A 12,141-nucleotide genomic window follows, 5' to 3' on the forward strand; every position below is an offset into this window, starting at 1 on the left:
GGGAATCTCGACTGCATAATTTCTGGTAGTGGGGGACTGCGTTCGCGCTCTCTCCTGATGTGCTTGGTCCAATATCAGATACGGGAGAGTTAGGACACCACGAGCTGCGATAGGATCCCAGTTCGAAAGGAGTCGATGCCACTGCTGGTTCCTGGTTTCTTTTAGTTAGAGGTCCGGAGAAGCATTTCAAGCTGGTTACACTACTCCTTCCGGACATTCATTCCCTTTTCAAAGTCAGTCGTTTTGCTGTTGTCTGCATTATTTAGGCTGATTATTGAGGTTAGCCTTTATTTGGTCATGGGGGCCTCGGTACTGTATGCTAATTCTCAAGACAGTTTCACCCGTTTTCTGATTGCTAGGTTCTGTACCAGTGCAGACATGTCAAACAGTGAATGGCTGTACCTCTATTGTATCCGTGCTCAATGAATGAAATCAGTAATAAATGAATATATGTATAGTTATACGAAAAACAAGTGGTTTATCGACTCATCTTCATTTGCAGATTTAGAGACAGCTTCGATATTCGAGGGAGGCGTAAAACATGGTGCTGATCTTTGGAAAGCAGGAGGCAAAACTGACACGTTCTCATACAAGGAGCTGAAACCAGGCCACCTGGGTGAAGATCAGGTATCGTAACCGCTAGACCATATGGGAGCATACAGCCATGTTGTGCGTGCGTCATGTAAGCAAACTGTAATTGCTGCCTTCATGACCTGCTTGATGGAGAAAACACACAAGAGAGTTGGCACTCAGAGTGTTGAAGGGTTGATGTATACTAGGGCTCAGTTGAAATGCAGCGTCAGGACTTTTCCGACTAGTGTCACACAAAGAGAGTACATCCTTTCCTACTGGCTGTGTATGTCTCGGTAACTCGCTGTGATCGTATAGTGCTCAGAATTTGTGTTGTGGCCGCAACAACCCCGGTTCGAATCCGCATACTGGCAGAAAAGGAGGAGTAATGCCTGACTGGATCGTTGATGAACGACAGAGGCCACTCCGACCTCTTCTTGGTTTTCTTCAATGACTTACTAAGGATCTTCTTCACATTCGCCCATGCAGGGGAAGCCAGTTACACCAAAGCAAACGCAGGAAAGTGCATTTCAAGCAGAGACCAGGAGGGACTTGTTTACACCGAGAGTGGTCGGAGAATGGAACAATGCGCCCAGCCCTGTTGCTGGAGCTGATTCTTGATGAGATCTTGGGCTCACTAAGAGGCCCCTGCTGGATGCTAATCTTTCTGTTGTTCTTGCAGGTCCTGCGCTGCTTTTGAGCCGACAGAGCTCGTCCTGGTCTGTCGGCACAGCCCAATTGCAAATGATCGGCTCCACGTACAGAAGGAACGTGCGTTTGGTACAAGAGTGCACGAAGGCACCGGAAATACATTGGGAACAAATGACCGGTCGTTCAAGACCTCTGTGAAGTACAGGAGCGTGCAAAACGAGGCTGCTTCCACCCGGTCTCGAACCGGGGACTTTTCGCGTGGTAGGCAAACATAATAGCCACTACACTACGGAAACCTACAAGGACCGCTGCTGGTGTCTTGCTTGCGTTTCGGGCTGAGAAAGGGACGCGTCACTTTAGGCAGGGTGCGCTGGAGAGAGGAACAAAGGGCGCGATGAAACAAAATGCCAAAACCCGGGATCAAACCAGGGACCTTTAGATCTTCAGTCTAACGCTCTCCCAAATGAGCTATTTCGGCGGTGCGCAAAGCCCACGGCCACCTGCTCCAGCCTTCGTGTGTTGCGACATGAGCGCACCAAGAGTAGCGGGAGAGTGTTGCAGGAACGTCACTCTGAAGGAAAGCCACCCAGGTGCGCCCTCTGAGCTCTGTCCAGCGCATCTTCCTCGCATGGACTCCTGCCTGCGACGGGCAGGAAACAATTAGCAAGAACAGAACGACACCCCATGGGTGTTTCATGACCACACCTTAGGTTGTGACACGTGCAGGTGTGAGGGGTTGCCGGGCTACTTTGGAGCAGAGCTTGGGCGGAGGGGGGGCGGGAAAGCAGACAAAGAGGTGACACCTCAAGGTCTGCACGATCACAGCTCTCCGCCGCCCCAGGCTTCCGCTCGATAAGCTACTGGACACACCCGCCCCTCCTCACACAGACCGTGGAAAAGCCCCCGAGTGGGAGGGCTCTCTCTTCCTCCCAGGAGCTCTTGGACACGATGCACAGACAGGCCGCGGGGAGCCGCCGCCTGCAAACGCGGCTCCAGGCAGGACTCCACTCCGCAGGAGCCGCAGAGCAGAGGAGATGGGGGCAGCTTAGCTCCTGTGCAGAGACCTGAGCTGTTGTTGCTGTGGATGCTGTCTTTTCTGCACTCGGGGTAGGAGTGAATGTTGAGTTGCCCTTAGAAATGAAGCAGAGCACTTCAACGGCACGGGTGTGTGTGTGTGTGTGTGTGTGTGTGTGTGCGCCCTGGTGATTCTGGGAGACAGATCTAACCTGGGCTAAAAGAGAGGGGGCTTAGCCCTCTTCCATTTGCTAGTTCAAAGTTGTACAACCCATTTGTATCTGCTAGGCGGCGCAGTCGTCGTGCACAAAGAACGCTTTGAAAAGCGTCAAAGGCAAGTCATTCCGAGTTGGTCGCGAAATGCTGAAATGATCTCTCAGCTCCTCGGTTGTCATCCCTGACATCCCAACCCCGCCACTCACTGTGTAAAGCAGTGTCGTATGGCCCTGACATCACACCCCCACCACTCTCTACGGAAAGCACTGTCGTATAGCCCTGACACCCACCCCTCCACTCATTGAATAAAGCAGTGTCATCAAGCCCCGACATCCCACCCCCGCCACTCTCTACATAAAGAAGTGCCGTATGGCCCTGATATCCCACCCCTACCACTAACTGCGTAAAGTAGTATCTTCAGGCCCTGACATCCCAATCCCGCAACTCTCTGCGTAAAGAAGTGTCGTATGGCCCTGACACCCACCCCTCCACTCTCTGTGTAAAACAGTGTCATATGGCCCTGACATCACAACCCCACCACTCTCTGCGTAAAGCAGTATCGTCAGGCCCTGACATCCCACCCCTGCCACTCCCTGCGTAAAGCACTGTCGTATAGCCCTGAAACCCACCCCTCCAATCTCTGTGTAAAACAGTGTCATATGGCCCTGACATCCCAACCCCGCCACTCACTGTGTAAAGCAGTGTCGTATGGCCCTGACATCACACCCCTGCCACTATCTGCGTAAAGCAATATCGTCAGGCCCTAACATCCCACCCCCGCCACTCTCTACGTAAAGAAGTGTCGTATGGCCCTGACACCCACCCCTCCGCACTCTGCATAAAGCAGTCTCATCTGGCCCTGAAAATCCACCCCCACCACTTTCTGCATAAAGCACTGTCGTATGGCCCTGTCACTCTCTGCGTAAAGAAGTGTCGTATGGCCCTGACACCCACCCTTCCACTCTCTGCATGAAGCAGTGTCTTCATGCCCTGACATACCACCCCCGCCACTATATGCGTAAAGCAGTATCGTCAGGCCCTGACATCCCACCCCTGCCACTCTCTGCGAAAAGAAGTGTCGTATTGCCCTGATACCCACCCCTCCACACTCTGTGTTAAGCAGTGCTGTCAGGCTCTGACATCCCAACCCTGCCACTCTCTGAATAAATAAGTGTCGTATAGCCCCGACACCCACCCCTCCACTGTCTGCATTAAGCAGTCTCGTCAGGCCCTGACATCCAACCCCCGCCACTCTCTGCGTAAAGCAGTATGGTCAGGCCCTGACATCCCACCCACGCCACTCTCTGCCTAAAGCACTGTCATATGGCCCTGACACTCACCCCTCCACTCTCAACGTTAAGCAGTGTTGTCAGGCCCTGACATCCCACACCCTCCACTATCTGCGTAAAGCACTGTCGTATGGCCCTGACATCCCAGCCTCGCCGCTCACTGCGTTAAGCACTGTCGTATGGCCCTGACACCCACCCCTCCACTCTCTGCATAAAGCAGTGTTGTTAAGCCCTGACATCCCACACCCTCCACTATCTGCGTTAAGCACTTTCGTATGGCCCTGACATCCCACCCCCGTCACTCTCTGCGTAAAGCAGTATGGTCAGGCCCTGACATCCCAGCCTCGTTGCTCACTGCATTAAGCACTGTCGTATGGCCCTGACATCCCACCCCCTCCACTCTCTGTGTAAAGAAGTGTCATATGGACCTGATACCAACCCCTCCACTCTCTGCATAATGCAGTCTCGTGAGGCCCTGACATCCCATCCCCGCCACTCTCTGTGTAAAGCACTGTCGTATGGCCCTGACATCACACCCCTCCACTCTTTGCGTTAACCCCTGTCGTATGGCCCTGACACCCACCCCTGCACTCTCTGCATAAAGCAGTGTCGTATGGCCCTGACACCCACCCCCTAAACTCTCTGCGTTAAGCAGTGCTGTCAGGCTCTGACATCCCAACCCCGCCACTCTCTGCGTAAAGAATTGTTGTATGGCCCTGACATCCCACCCCTGCCACTCTCTGCGTAAAGCAGTATCGTCAGGCCCTGACATCCCGCCCCCTCCACTCTGCGTAAAGCACTGTCGTATAGCCCTGACATCCCAGCCTCGCCACTCACTGCGTTAAGCACTGTCATATGGCCCTGAGACCCACCCCTCCACTCTCTGCGTTAAGCAGTGTTGTCAGGCCCTGACATTGCACGCCTGCCACTCTCTACGTAAAGAAGTGTCGTATGGCCCTGACATCCCACCCCCGCTACTCTCTGCATAAATCAGTGTCAAGTAATAGGTTTATTCCATGCTGAAAAAAAGAAGAAAGAGAACACAACGTTTCGGCCGTGGAGCCTTCTTCAGGTGTGAGAGAGACAGGGCAGTAGGCAAAGGTAAAGTAGAGGGAGAACAAAGGCTGGGAGAGAGGAGGAGTGAGAGGCGGGAGCAGGGGACAGAAAGAGAGGCCAATCAAGAGGTTTGAAGTCAGATTGGGTGCAGAGAGGTGTGAAATGAAACTTCCAATGAATGGAGAAAATTTAAAAGAACAGTAGTCTGTCGTTAAGGGAAGGGAGAATGTGTGATCCTAGCTGCAGAATAATTTTAGTTTCGGTGGTCTTTCTGATGTATGAGTTTCTGAAAACTGTCTTTGAGAACACATACAGAGAGATTAGAGTGGTTGTGGCCGTCAGAGGTGAAATGAGAAACAATGGGCTTGGAGAGATCTTTAATCTTCACAGCCCTGACGTGTTCTCTGAAGCGGTCTTCGAGTCTCCTTCCTGTTTCTCCAATGTAGATGGATGGGCATTTACTGCAAGAGATACAGTAAATAAGGTTGCTGGAGGTACAAGATGCTGTCTGGGTGATCCGGAAATTGTCCTGAGGGGCCTTGAATGAGTGTGGTGGTGGCTGTGTACTTGCAGGTGATACAGCGAGCTCTGTTGCAAGGGAAAGTGCCTGGTGTGGATGGTTGTTGAGGGCGGTCAAGGGAGCTGTGAACAAGGAGGTTACGCAGATTAGGTGGTCGGCGATATGAGATGATAGGGCGGTCAGAAAAGAGGGCCCCAATGGAGGGATCATCCTGTACGATGGAAAAGTTCTGGTTAATGGTCCTGGGGATAGGAAGTGTGTTAGGGTGGTAAGGAAGCACCAAAGGAATGCAGTTTTTACGGCGGGAGTTCCTGATCGGGTTGATGGTCCGGGGGGTGTTTTTGGCTCGGGCAAGGGCCTTGTCAATCACACTGCTGGGGTATCCTCTGTTGATGAAAAATGAGTACATTTCGAGGGCTTGGTTCTCTAAGTCGATGTCGTCGCTGCATAATCGTCGTAACCTAAGGAATTGTGAAAAAGGAAGAGAGTTTTTAGTGTGGTTGGGGTAAAATTAGCTGTACAGGAGGTAGCTGTGTGAATCCGTGGGTTTGTAATAAACTGAAGTGGACAGTCGGGGGTAGTTGATAGACAAGTGGATGTCTAGAAACGGAAGAGTGGTGGAAGATATGTTAACCGTATATTTGAGGGACGGGTGGAAGTTGGTGAAATGGTGCAGGAAGAACTCAAGCTGATCGTTGGAGCATGTGGCGGCACCGACGCAGTCATCAATATATCGCTTGTAGAGGTCAGGGACATAGCCAGTGTAGGATGCGAAGAAGCGTTCTTCTACCCAGCTGACAAAAATGTTGGCATAGCTGGGTCCCATTCTGGTGCCCATGGCAACTCCACTGACCTGTTGGTAAAAAAGATTATTGAAAGAGAATGCGTTCAGTGTGAGGACCAATTCTGCACGGCGTACCAGGGTGTGGGTGGGTGGATCAAGCACTGTGCGTTTGTCCAGCGTGTGCTTGAGGGCTGTAAGGCCGTCATTATGGGGAATGGCGGTGTACAGAGATGTGATGTCCATGGTAAAAATGTAGCATTCGGTACCCTGAAATTGGAAATCATTAAAAAGTTGGAGCGCGTGGTTGGTGTCTTTGATGTATGAGGGAAGATCAACCAGCGGTTTCATGAGGCTGTCGAGAAAGGCTGAGATGTAAGTAGTTGGACAGTTACATGCTGATACGATGGGACGTCCAGGGGTGTCCGGTTTGTGGATTTTGGGGAGGAGGTAAAATTGAGATACCTGTGGATGTTCCATGATGAGCCGGTTCGCCTCCTGGGGGAGCTCGTTACTGCTGATAAAAAGGGAAATGGTGGATACCACTTCCTTTTGGTAGTCAGTGGTAGGGTCCTGTTGGAGAGGGAGGTAGGCAGAAGTGTCAGTTAGTTGTCTAGAGGCTTCAAAGATATATAGATCCTTACGCCACACCACAACAGCACCTCCTTTGTCCGCTGGTTTGATGACAATATCATCCCTGTTGCGGATAGACTGGAGCGCCTGATTTTCTCCTTGCGTGAGGTTAGACCTATGTTTACTGGGTATACGGAGTGCCTTGGGAGCTTGATTAGTGCATTGGTTGATGAAATAATCAACTGGTGGAAAACGGCCAGAGGAGGGAGTCCAACAGCTCTGTTTGGGATTAATGTTGTTAATGACATCAATAACCGGGTTATTATCAGCTGCCTGTGAAGAGAAATTGTCGGCAAAATGTGCTCTGAGACGGATCCTGCGGTAAAAGCGGTTAAGGTCGACATTGGTCTGGGGGATGTCCAGTTTCCTGGGAACTGGTACAAAACTGAGCCCTTTGCTGAGGAGGGATCGCTCATCCTGTGAAAGGGAAAGGTCAGAAGGTATGGTGACAACAAGGTTAGGGTTGGTGAGGGTGTTCGGGGTGTTGATGGTTTTCTTCTGTAGAAGATGACTGAGTTTTTTGTCCTTCTCTGTAGTGAGAAACTGGTAGAGTTTAGAGTTGAGAGATCTAATGAGGTTAGTTATGAAGGGAAGATGATGTGGAGCTGTCAGCCGTAGAAATTCCTTAGCCTCTTTGATGTTGTTGTCGGAAAGGATAATCTGTTTTTTGAGGGAGAAAATGGTAGAGAGCATTAGTTTCCTAGAAAATTGTTTTAGAAGTCTCTGAGTGTTACTCTGGGTGGTATCAGAGTCAAAAGAAAAGGTATTAAATTTAAGGCGAAATCCTTTAGGGATGATATTATGTCGACGACATCTGTAAAGGAATAGAAGGTGGTTAGAAAGCCTGGTCTTGGAACAGATAGCTGTAAAGAGACGGAATGCTGGTTTAGTGAGAGAAGCGGGCAAGTGGCCCAGGGAGGAAGAGAAGGTATGACGAAGAGATCTAGAAAAAGATTTGGAGGAAGGCATAGTGGGTCGCATATATTTTCGTTTTTCTCTTTTTTACATAACACGCTTTCGAGAAATAGACTGTCTTGTAATGAAAGCTGCATTAGAAAATGTGTATCTAAATTAAAATCGGGAATATGTCTTTTGCGTTATTCAGCTTTCTTAGCGCTTGGGTCTCGATTCAGATATTGCAATGAAAGCAACAGGGGAGTAAGTTTTCCTTTTCTAAATCAAAGGTGATCTGCTCACAAGGAAGTATAAAAACTTCAGCGTTTACTTTTTGAAGACCGCAAATTGTCGAAACACTGTTGCTTCATAAGCTAATAAGTAACATTTCTGAACACGCATTGTATTACTAATGCTATTATTAATTAAAAAAAGCTTAAATTCACATAATGGAATTTGGACGGCTCAAAGTAGTCTATTCCTTGTACACCTTTACTTGCCCGCTGAGTAGAGTTTTAACCAACGGCAGCAGAAGTAGCAGTAATAGCAACAGTGTGGTTAGAGTGTCACAATACACTCTATGAAAGAATTGCGGCTTCAGATCGTTTTGTTCTGTTGAAGCTGCCTACAGGCTCCGATTTGCTGACATTGGCTGTGATCTTTTTCATGAAATTCTTCACATATTTGAAATATTTAATTCGGGTTCGCCTAATACACGGTGCAACCCGTACCTGCAGCAGAATGCTGTGGCACATGAAGCCGTTTTGTTTATCGGTTGTAAGGATTGAGGAGCGTACTACAAATCGAGCAAGCGAAAAGAAAATTAAACAGGAGTCAGGAGTTTTTGGATTGCTAATCCATTGTGCTCTGCTCATCTAGGTTCAAATTCCATTCTTGGCATGGTTAAGGCCTGAGACGTGTGTGTTTTTTCTAAACGGTGTTTGCATGTTTCCTCCTTTACTCCTGTAAACTCAGGATTTTTTTTTCCTTGGTGGCAACAATACGCTTCTGCAATACAGTAAATGGTAGACTCTGCTTTCAAATTAGCTGCACCAGGCATTCGGATACAGAAAAACACAGGGATTTAAAATTCAGGAATATGAATGGCCAATTGCTTACAGCTAGGGTTTTTACGTTTTCTTATTTAGCGATTTGTGTATCAATCTTTTAACAATTCATAAAATGCTAACAATATGTAAAATCAAAACAACAGCACCGTTAAATGCTGGGGAGACAGGTAGTTTTTTTTTTCAATCAGATGCCAATCTCCAATGCTGTGTGTGAGAGCTTACGTACCTTTCCTTTTCTCACATTTTCTGACAACTATTCCAAAGGGGAACCCTGTCAGCTCCTAATACTTTTTAAAAGTCTGCCTGCATGTTTGATTATTGTCGTTTTATTTAGAAAAAGTTCAATATTGATCATAACTAAAGAAAATTAGGATCACGAATAAAAAAAGGGCTGAAGATGCGAGTCGCTCTTGAATCAGAGCTGGGCGACACGGGCTTCTGTTCTGATATGATTGTACGAAAAGCAGGAGGAATCTCTTCTCTCCTATGGAGCATGAGCTGAATCAGGAGTGAGACATTTCGTATGCTCGTGCATATGTTAACGCATGACCTACATCGTAAAACTAAATTAAAAACTAACATTAAGTTGTCAAAGACATTCATTTATATACAAACAAGAGACAAACATAGTAATGATTCTACATTAACTTGTCCTGCACTGATCAGACTAATTGAAATGTATGAAAGCCCGTTTCCGCCAGGGAGTTAAAAAAACGCGCTATGGTATCGCAGAATTCCGGCTAAGTAACTCAGATTTGCGACTTAATAACTCACAACTCCGACTTTATATCTCACATTTGCAACTTCGAAATAGCCCATATTTCATTGTCTGTCCTTTTGTTATTGCAACGGATTCGGGTTCTAGCCAGCAAGACCTGGGTTTGAGCCAATACGGGGTTTGAGGCACGAAGTAGGGTGGGAGCGGTGAGGGCACAAGCCCTAGAACCCGAATCCGTTACAATAACAAAAGGACAGACAATGAAATATGGGCTATTTCGAAGTCGCAAATGTGAGAGATAAAGTCAAAATTCTGAGTTTTTAGGTCGCAATTCTATGATTCTAAGTCACAATTCTGAGATACCATAGTGCGTTTTTTTTACTCCCTGGCGGAAACGGGCTTCCATAGGTTCTCAGTGCTGCGAAGCAAAAGCAATCTCTGGAAAATCAGACAAATTATTATCAGATCATGTCAAAAGCTGATCAGTATTTCTTTACTGGAAAACAAAGAAATGCTTGTATTACACATTTTAATATGACATGCAATTACACATGAAAAATAGTAAAATTATTTTCATTGCGGTACGTGTTGATAGAACAGCCCCCTCGATAAAAGAAAGTGTGGACGGACGTGTCGCATGTTCCGTACTCTGTCTGACAGCGAGTTTAACACACTTTCCTCGGAAATTAGAAACTAATTGAACAATAAATTAATCTGAGCAAATTTTACACGTGTGGGTGATTTAATTCTGTCGAAATTGCGTGGAACTCCTCCGCTGAGGTCAGATACACACGGGAAAGTGTTCAGGAGGCTTCACGGAGTCCCGCCTCAGACTGGAAGCAGGTTCTAATTAGACGCTGAGAACAATCCGGGTCTCTGTGTGTGTAATTGATTGTGTTGATTGAGCGGTATTGTGACCAGGTGTTTGGTAGCAAGTCCTGCCAGTATAAAAACCTAGTCACCGCGTTCACACTTTATGCTTTCTTGCTTCAACACGGTTTTGTGGTTTACTTATTTTACTCCTGTAGCAATTAAGCGGGACGTTAATTTGGCGATGCGCTCGTTTCTCTTTATGCTGTGCCTGTGCGCAGGGGCCGGGCTCCCTGCACTGGTCTCCGCTGGGCCGGCTGGCTGGGACTCTCGGGAATTGGCGCTCCAGGCCGACCTCCCGGCTCCTGAAGATGCAGCCCAGTTGGAGGACTTGAACCTGGCAGATGCGCCCTCCGAAGACCTGTCTGCAAGCGAGAACGACTCGCAGTCCTTGGCTCCCGACTTTCGCCGCCTTCCCGTGTCCAGAGACGCGTACTCGCCCTACTTCGACAAGGAGAAGATGAACCCGGCAGCCGCCCCTTACCCGCCTACATCAAGAGCGTCCTGTTTCCTCCCCAGCGAGGGCGGCAGCCGGCTCGCCCGGCCATCGGGGGCACCCGAGCAGTGGCTGTGTGGTGCGACTCCAGCAGGATGTACGTGAGGGTCAGTCGGCTCCTGTTCGGCTTCAGCTGTCGGCCATCGGAGGTGACCATGGGCAACTGCAGCGTCAGCCGAACCACACGCCATTACTTCTACTTCATCTACGGGCTTCACGAGTGCGGTACCGAGCGATCGGTAAGTGGGTCTTCATCTACAGGCAATGTATTGATGTGAACTGTAGGGCTAGTGCCTTTCCTGGGAATACCCCTTCCTCTGTGACCTCGCAGGTTGTCCAGGGCTGCCTGGTGTACTCCAACACTCTCTGCTATGCCCCGCCCTCCTCCAGTGCGCCTGTGCATCACTTCATTCCCTTCTCTGTGCCGGTCAAGTGCTCCTACAACAGGTAGGCAGGGCTCTGCTGCTGCTGAGAAGCTGCTGGGAAAGTGTCCAGAAGACCCTCATCTCCTCTGTCCTGCAGGTTCCACTACTCCTACAAAGTTGGCTATGTCCCCACGTGGGCCAGGAGAAGGACCTTCTTCAAGGACCTGAAAAACAAGCACAGCTTTGTCCTGCTCACCACCAACTGTAAGCTCCTTGAGCGAGTGGCTCCTCCTGCCAGCAGGGGGTGCTGTGTGCAGGTCTAATGCTGCCTCTCTCTCTCCAGCCCACTGGGTCCGGCTCTCTCCTAAGGATGAGTACTTCCTGGGTCAGCCCATGTACTTCCAGGCCACTGCCTACTTTGCCACAGCGGAGCAGAGGCTGTACATCCACTCGTGTTACGTAACCGAGAAACCGGACCAGCACTCGCAGCCCCGTTTCCCTGTGATCGATAACTTGGGGTACGGCCCCTTCTGGAAGGAGAGGTGGGCAGGAGCCCCGAGAGCCTGCAGGGGTTCATCCTTGTCCTTGTCCCCAGGTGCATGGTGGACAGCAAGGCAGATGGCTGCCTGTCCAGGTTTGTCCCCTCCAAGCAGAAGGATGTGCTCTGCTTCACAATTGATGCCTTCCTCTTCCAGAAGAAGCTGTCCAGGAAGGTACTGCTCTCAAAGGCTGCTCAGCCTTCTTGCTCTACTGATCCATTGTCTGCTTTTCCATCCATGATCTAGATGTGAACCAGACTGTGGCAGCTGTAGTGCCTAGAGCTGCCAGCTTGCCTTCACTGATGGCAGAAGGTCCTTCTCTGTCCCTCTATTGGCCTTGATCCCTTAATGCTGTGACATTCCCTCTTGCAGCATGAAGTGACTGAGCTGTACATGCACTGTCATGGCTGTGGCTCCTGCTAAAGCAACACCAGGGACCAAGTCCTGCACCTACAACAG

General features: G+C 49.3%; 1 protein-coding gene and 2 non-coding genes across 3 annotated transcripts in view; 2 read left to right on the forward strand and 1 right to left on the reverse strand.

Moving 5' to 3' along the window:
* Nucleotides 1-57, forward strand: part of LOC138243559 (U1 spliceosomal RNA) — a 165-nt gene extending 108 nt beyond the window's left edge. The window contains exon 1 of the small nuclear RNA XR_011192214.1: nt 1-57. This exon is cut by the window's left edge and continues 108 nt beyond it. This is a non-coding gene — a small nuclear RNA (U1 spliceosomal RNA).
* Nucleotides 58-1,626: 1,569 nt separating this feature from the next.
* On the reverse strand, nt 1,627-1,699 carry trnaf-gaa (transfer RNA phenylalanine (anticodon GAA)). Its single transcript has one exon. It is a non-coding gene; the product is annotated as a tRNA-Phe (tRNA).
* A 9,804-nt stretch (nt 1,700-11,503) lies between these two features.
* LOC138242853 (zona pellucida sperm-binding protein 3-like) lies at nt 11,504-12,141 on the forward strand. Its single transcript, XM_069198432.1, has 3 exons — nt 11,504-11,661; nt 11,739-11,856; nt 12,055-12,141. Exons 1-3 carry the CDS (start codon nt 11,537-11,539, stop codon nt 12,103-12,105), a joined length of 294 nt encoding a protein of 97 aa, XP_069054533.1. The 5' UTR covers nt 11,504-11,536; the 3' UTR covers nt 12,106-12,141.

The sequence above is a fragment of the Lepisosteus oculatus genome, chromosome 14, assembly GCF_040954835.1.
Source record: "Lepisosteus oculatus isolate fLepOcu1 chromosome 14, fLepOcu1.hap2, whole genome shotgun sequence".
Lineage (NCBI taxonomy): Eukaryota > Metazoa > Chordata > Actinopteri > Semionotiformes > Lepisosteidae > Lepisosteus > Lepisosteus oculatus.

Excerpts from the sequence above, each read along its gene's own strand:
- LOC138242853 (XM_069198432.1), top strand. The coding sequence starts at position 11,537 with ATGTACTTCCAGGCCACTGCCTACTTTGCCACAGCGGAGCAGAGGCTG. Across the intron at positions 11,662-11,738 it reads CCTGTGATCGATAACTTGGG|GTGCATGGTGGACAGCAAGG; the intron begins GTACGGCCCCTT and ends CCTTGTCCCCAG. Across the intron at positions 11,857-12,054 it reads AGAAGAAGCTGTCCAGGAAG|CATGAAGTGACTGAGCTGTA; the intron begins GTACTGCTCTCA and ends TCCCTCTTGCAG.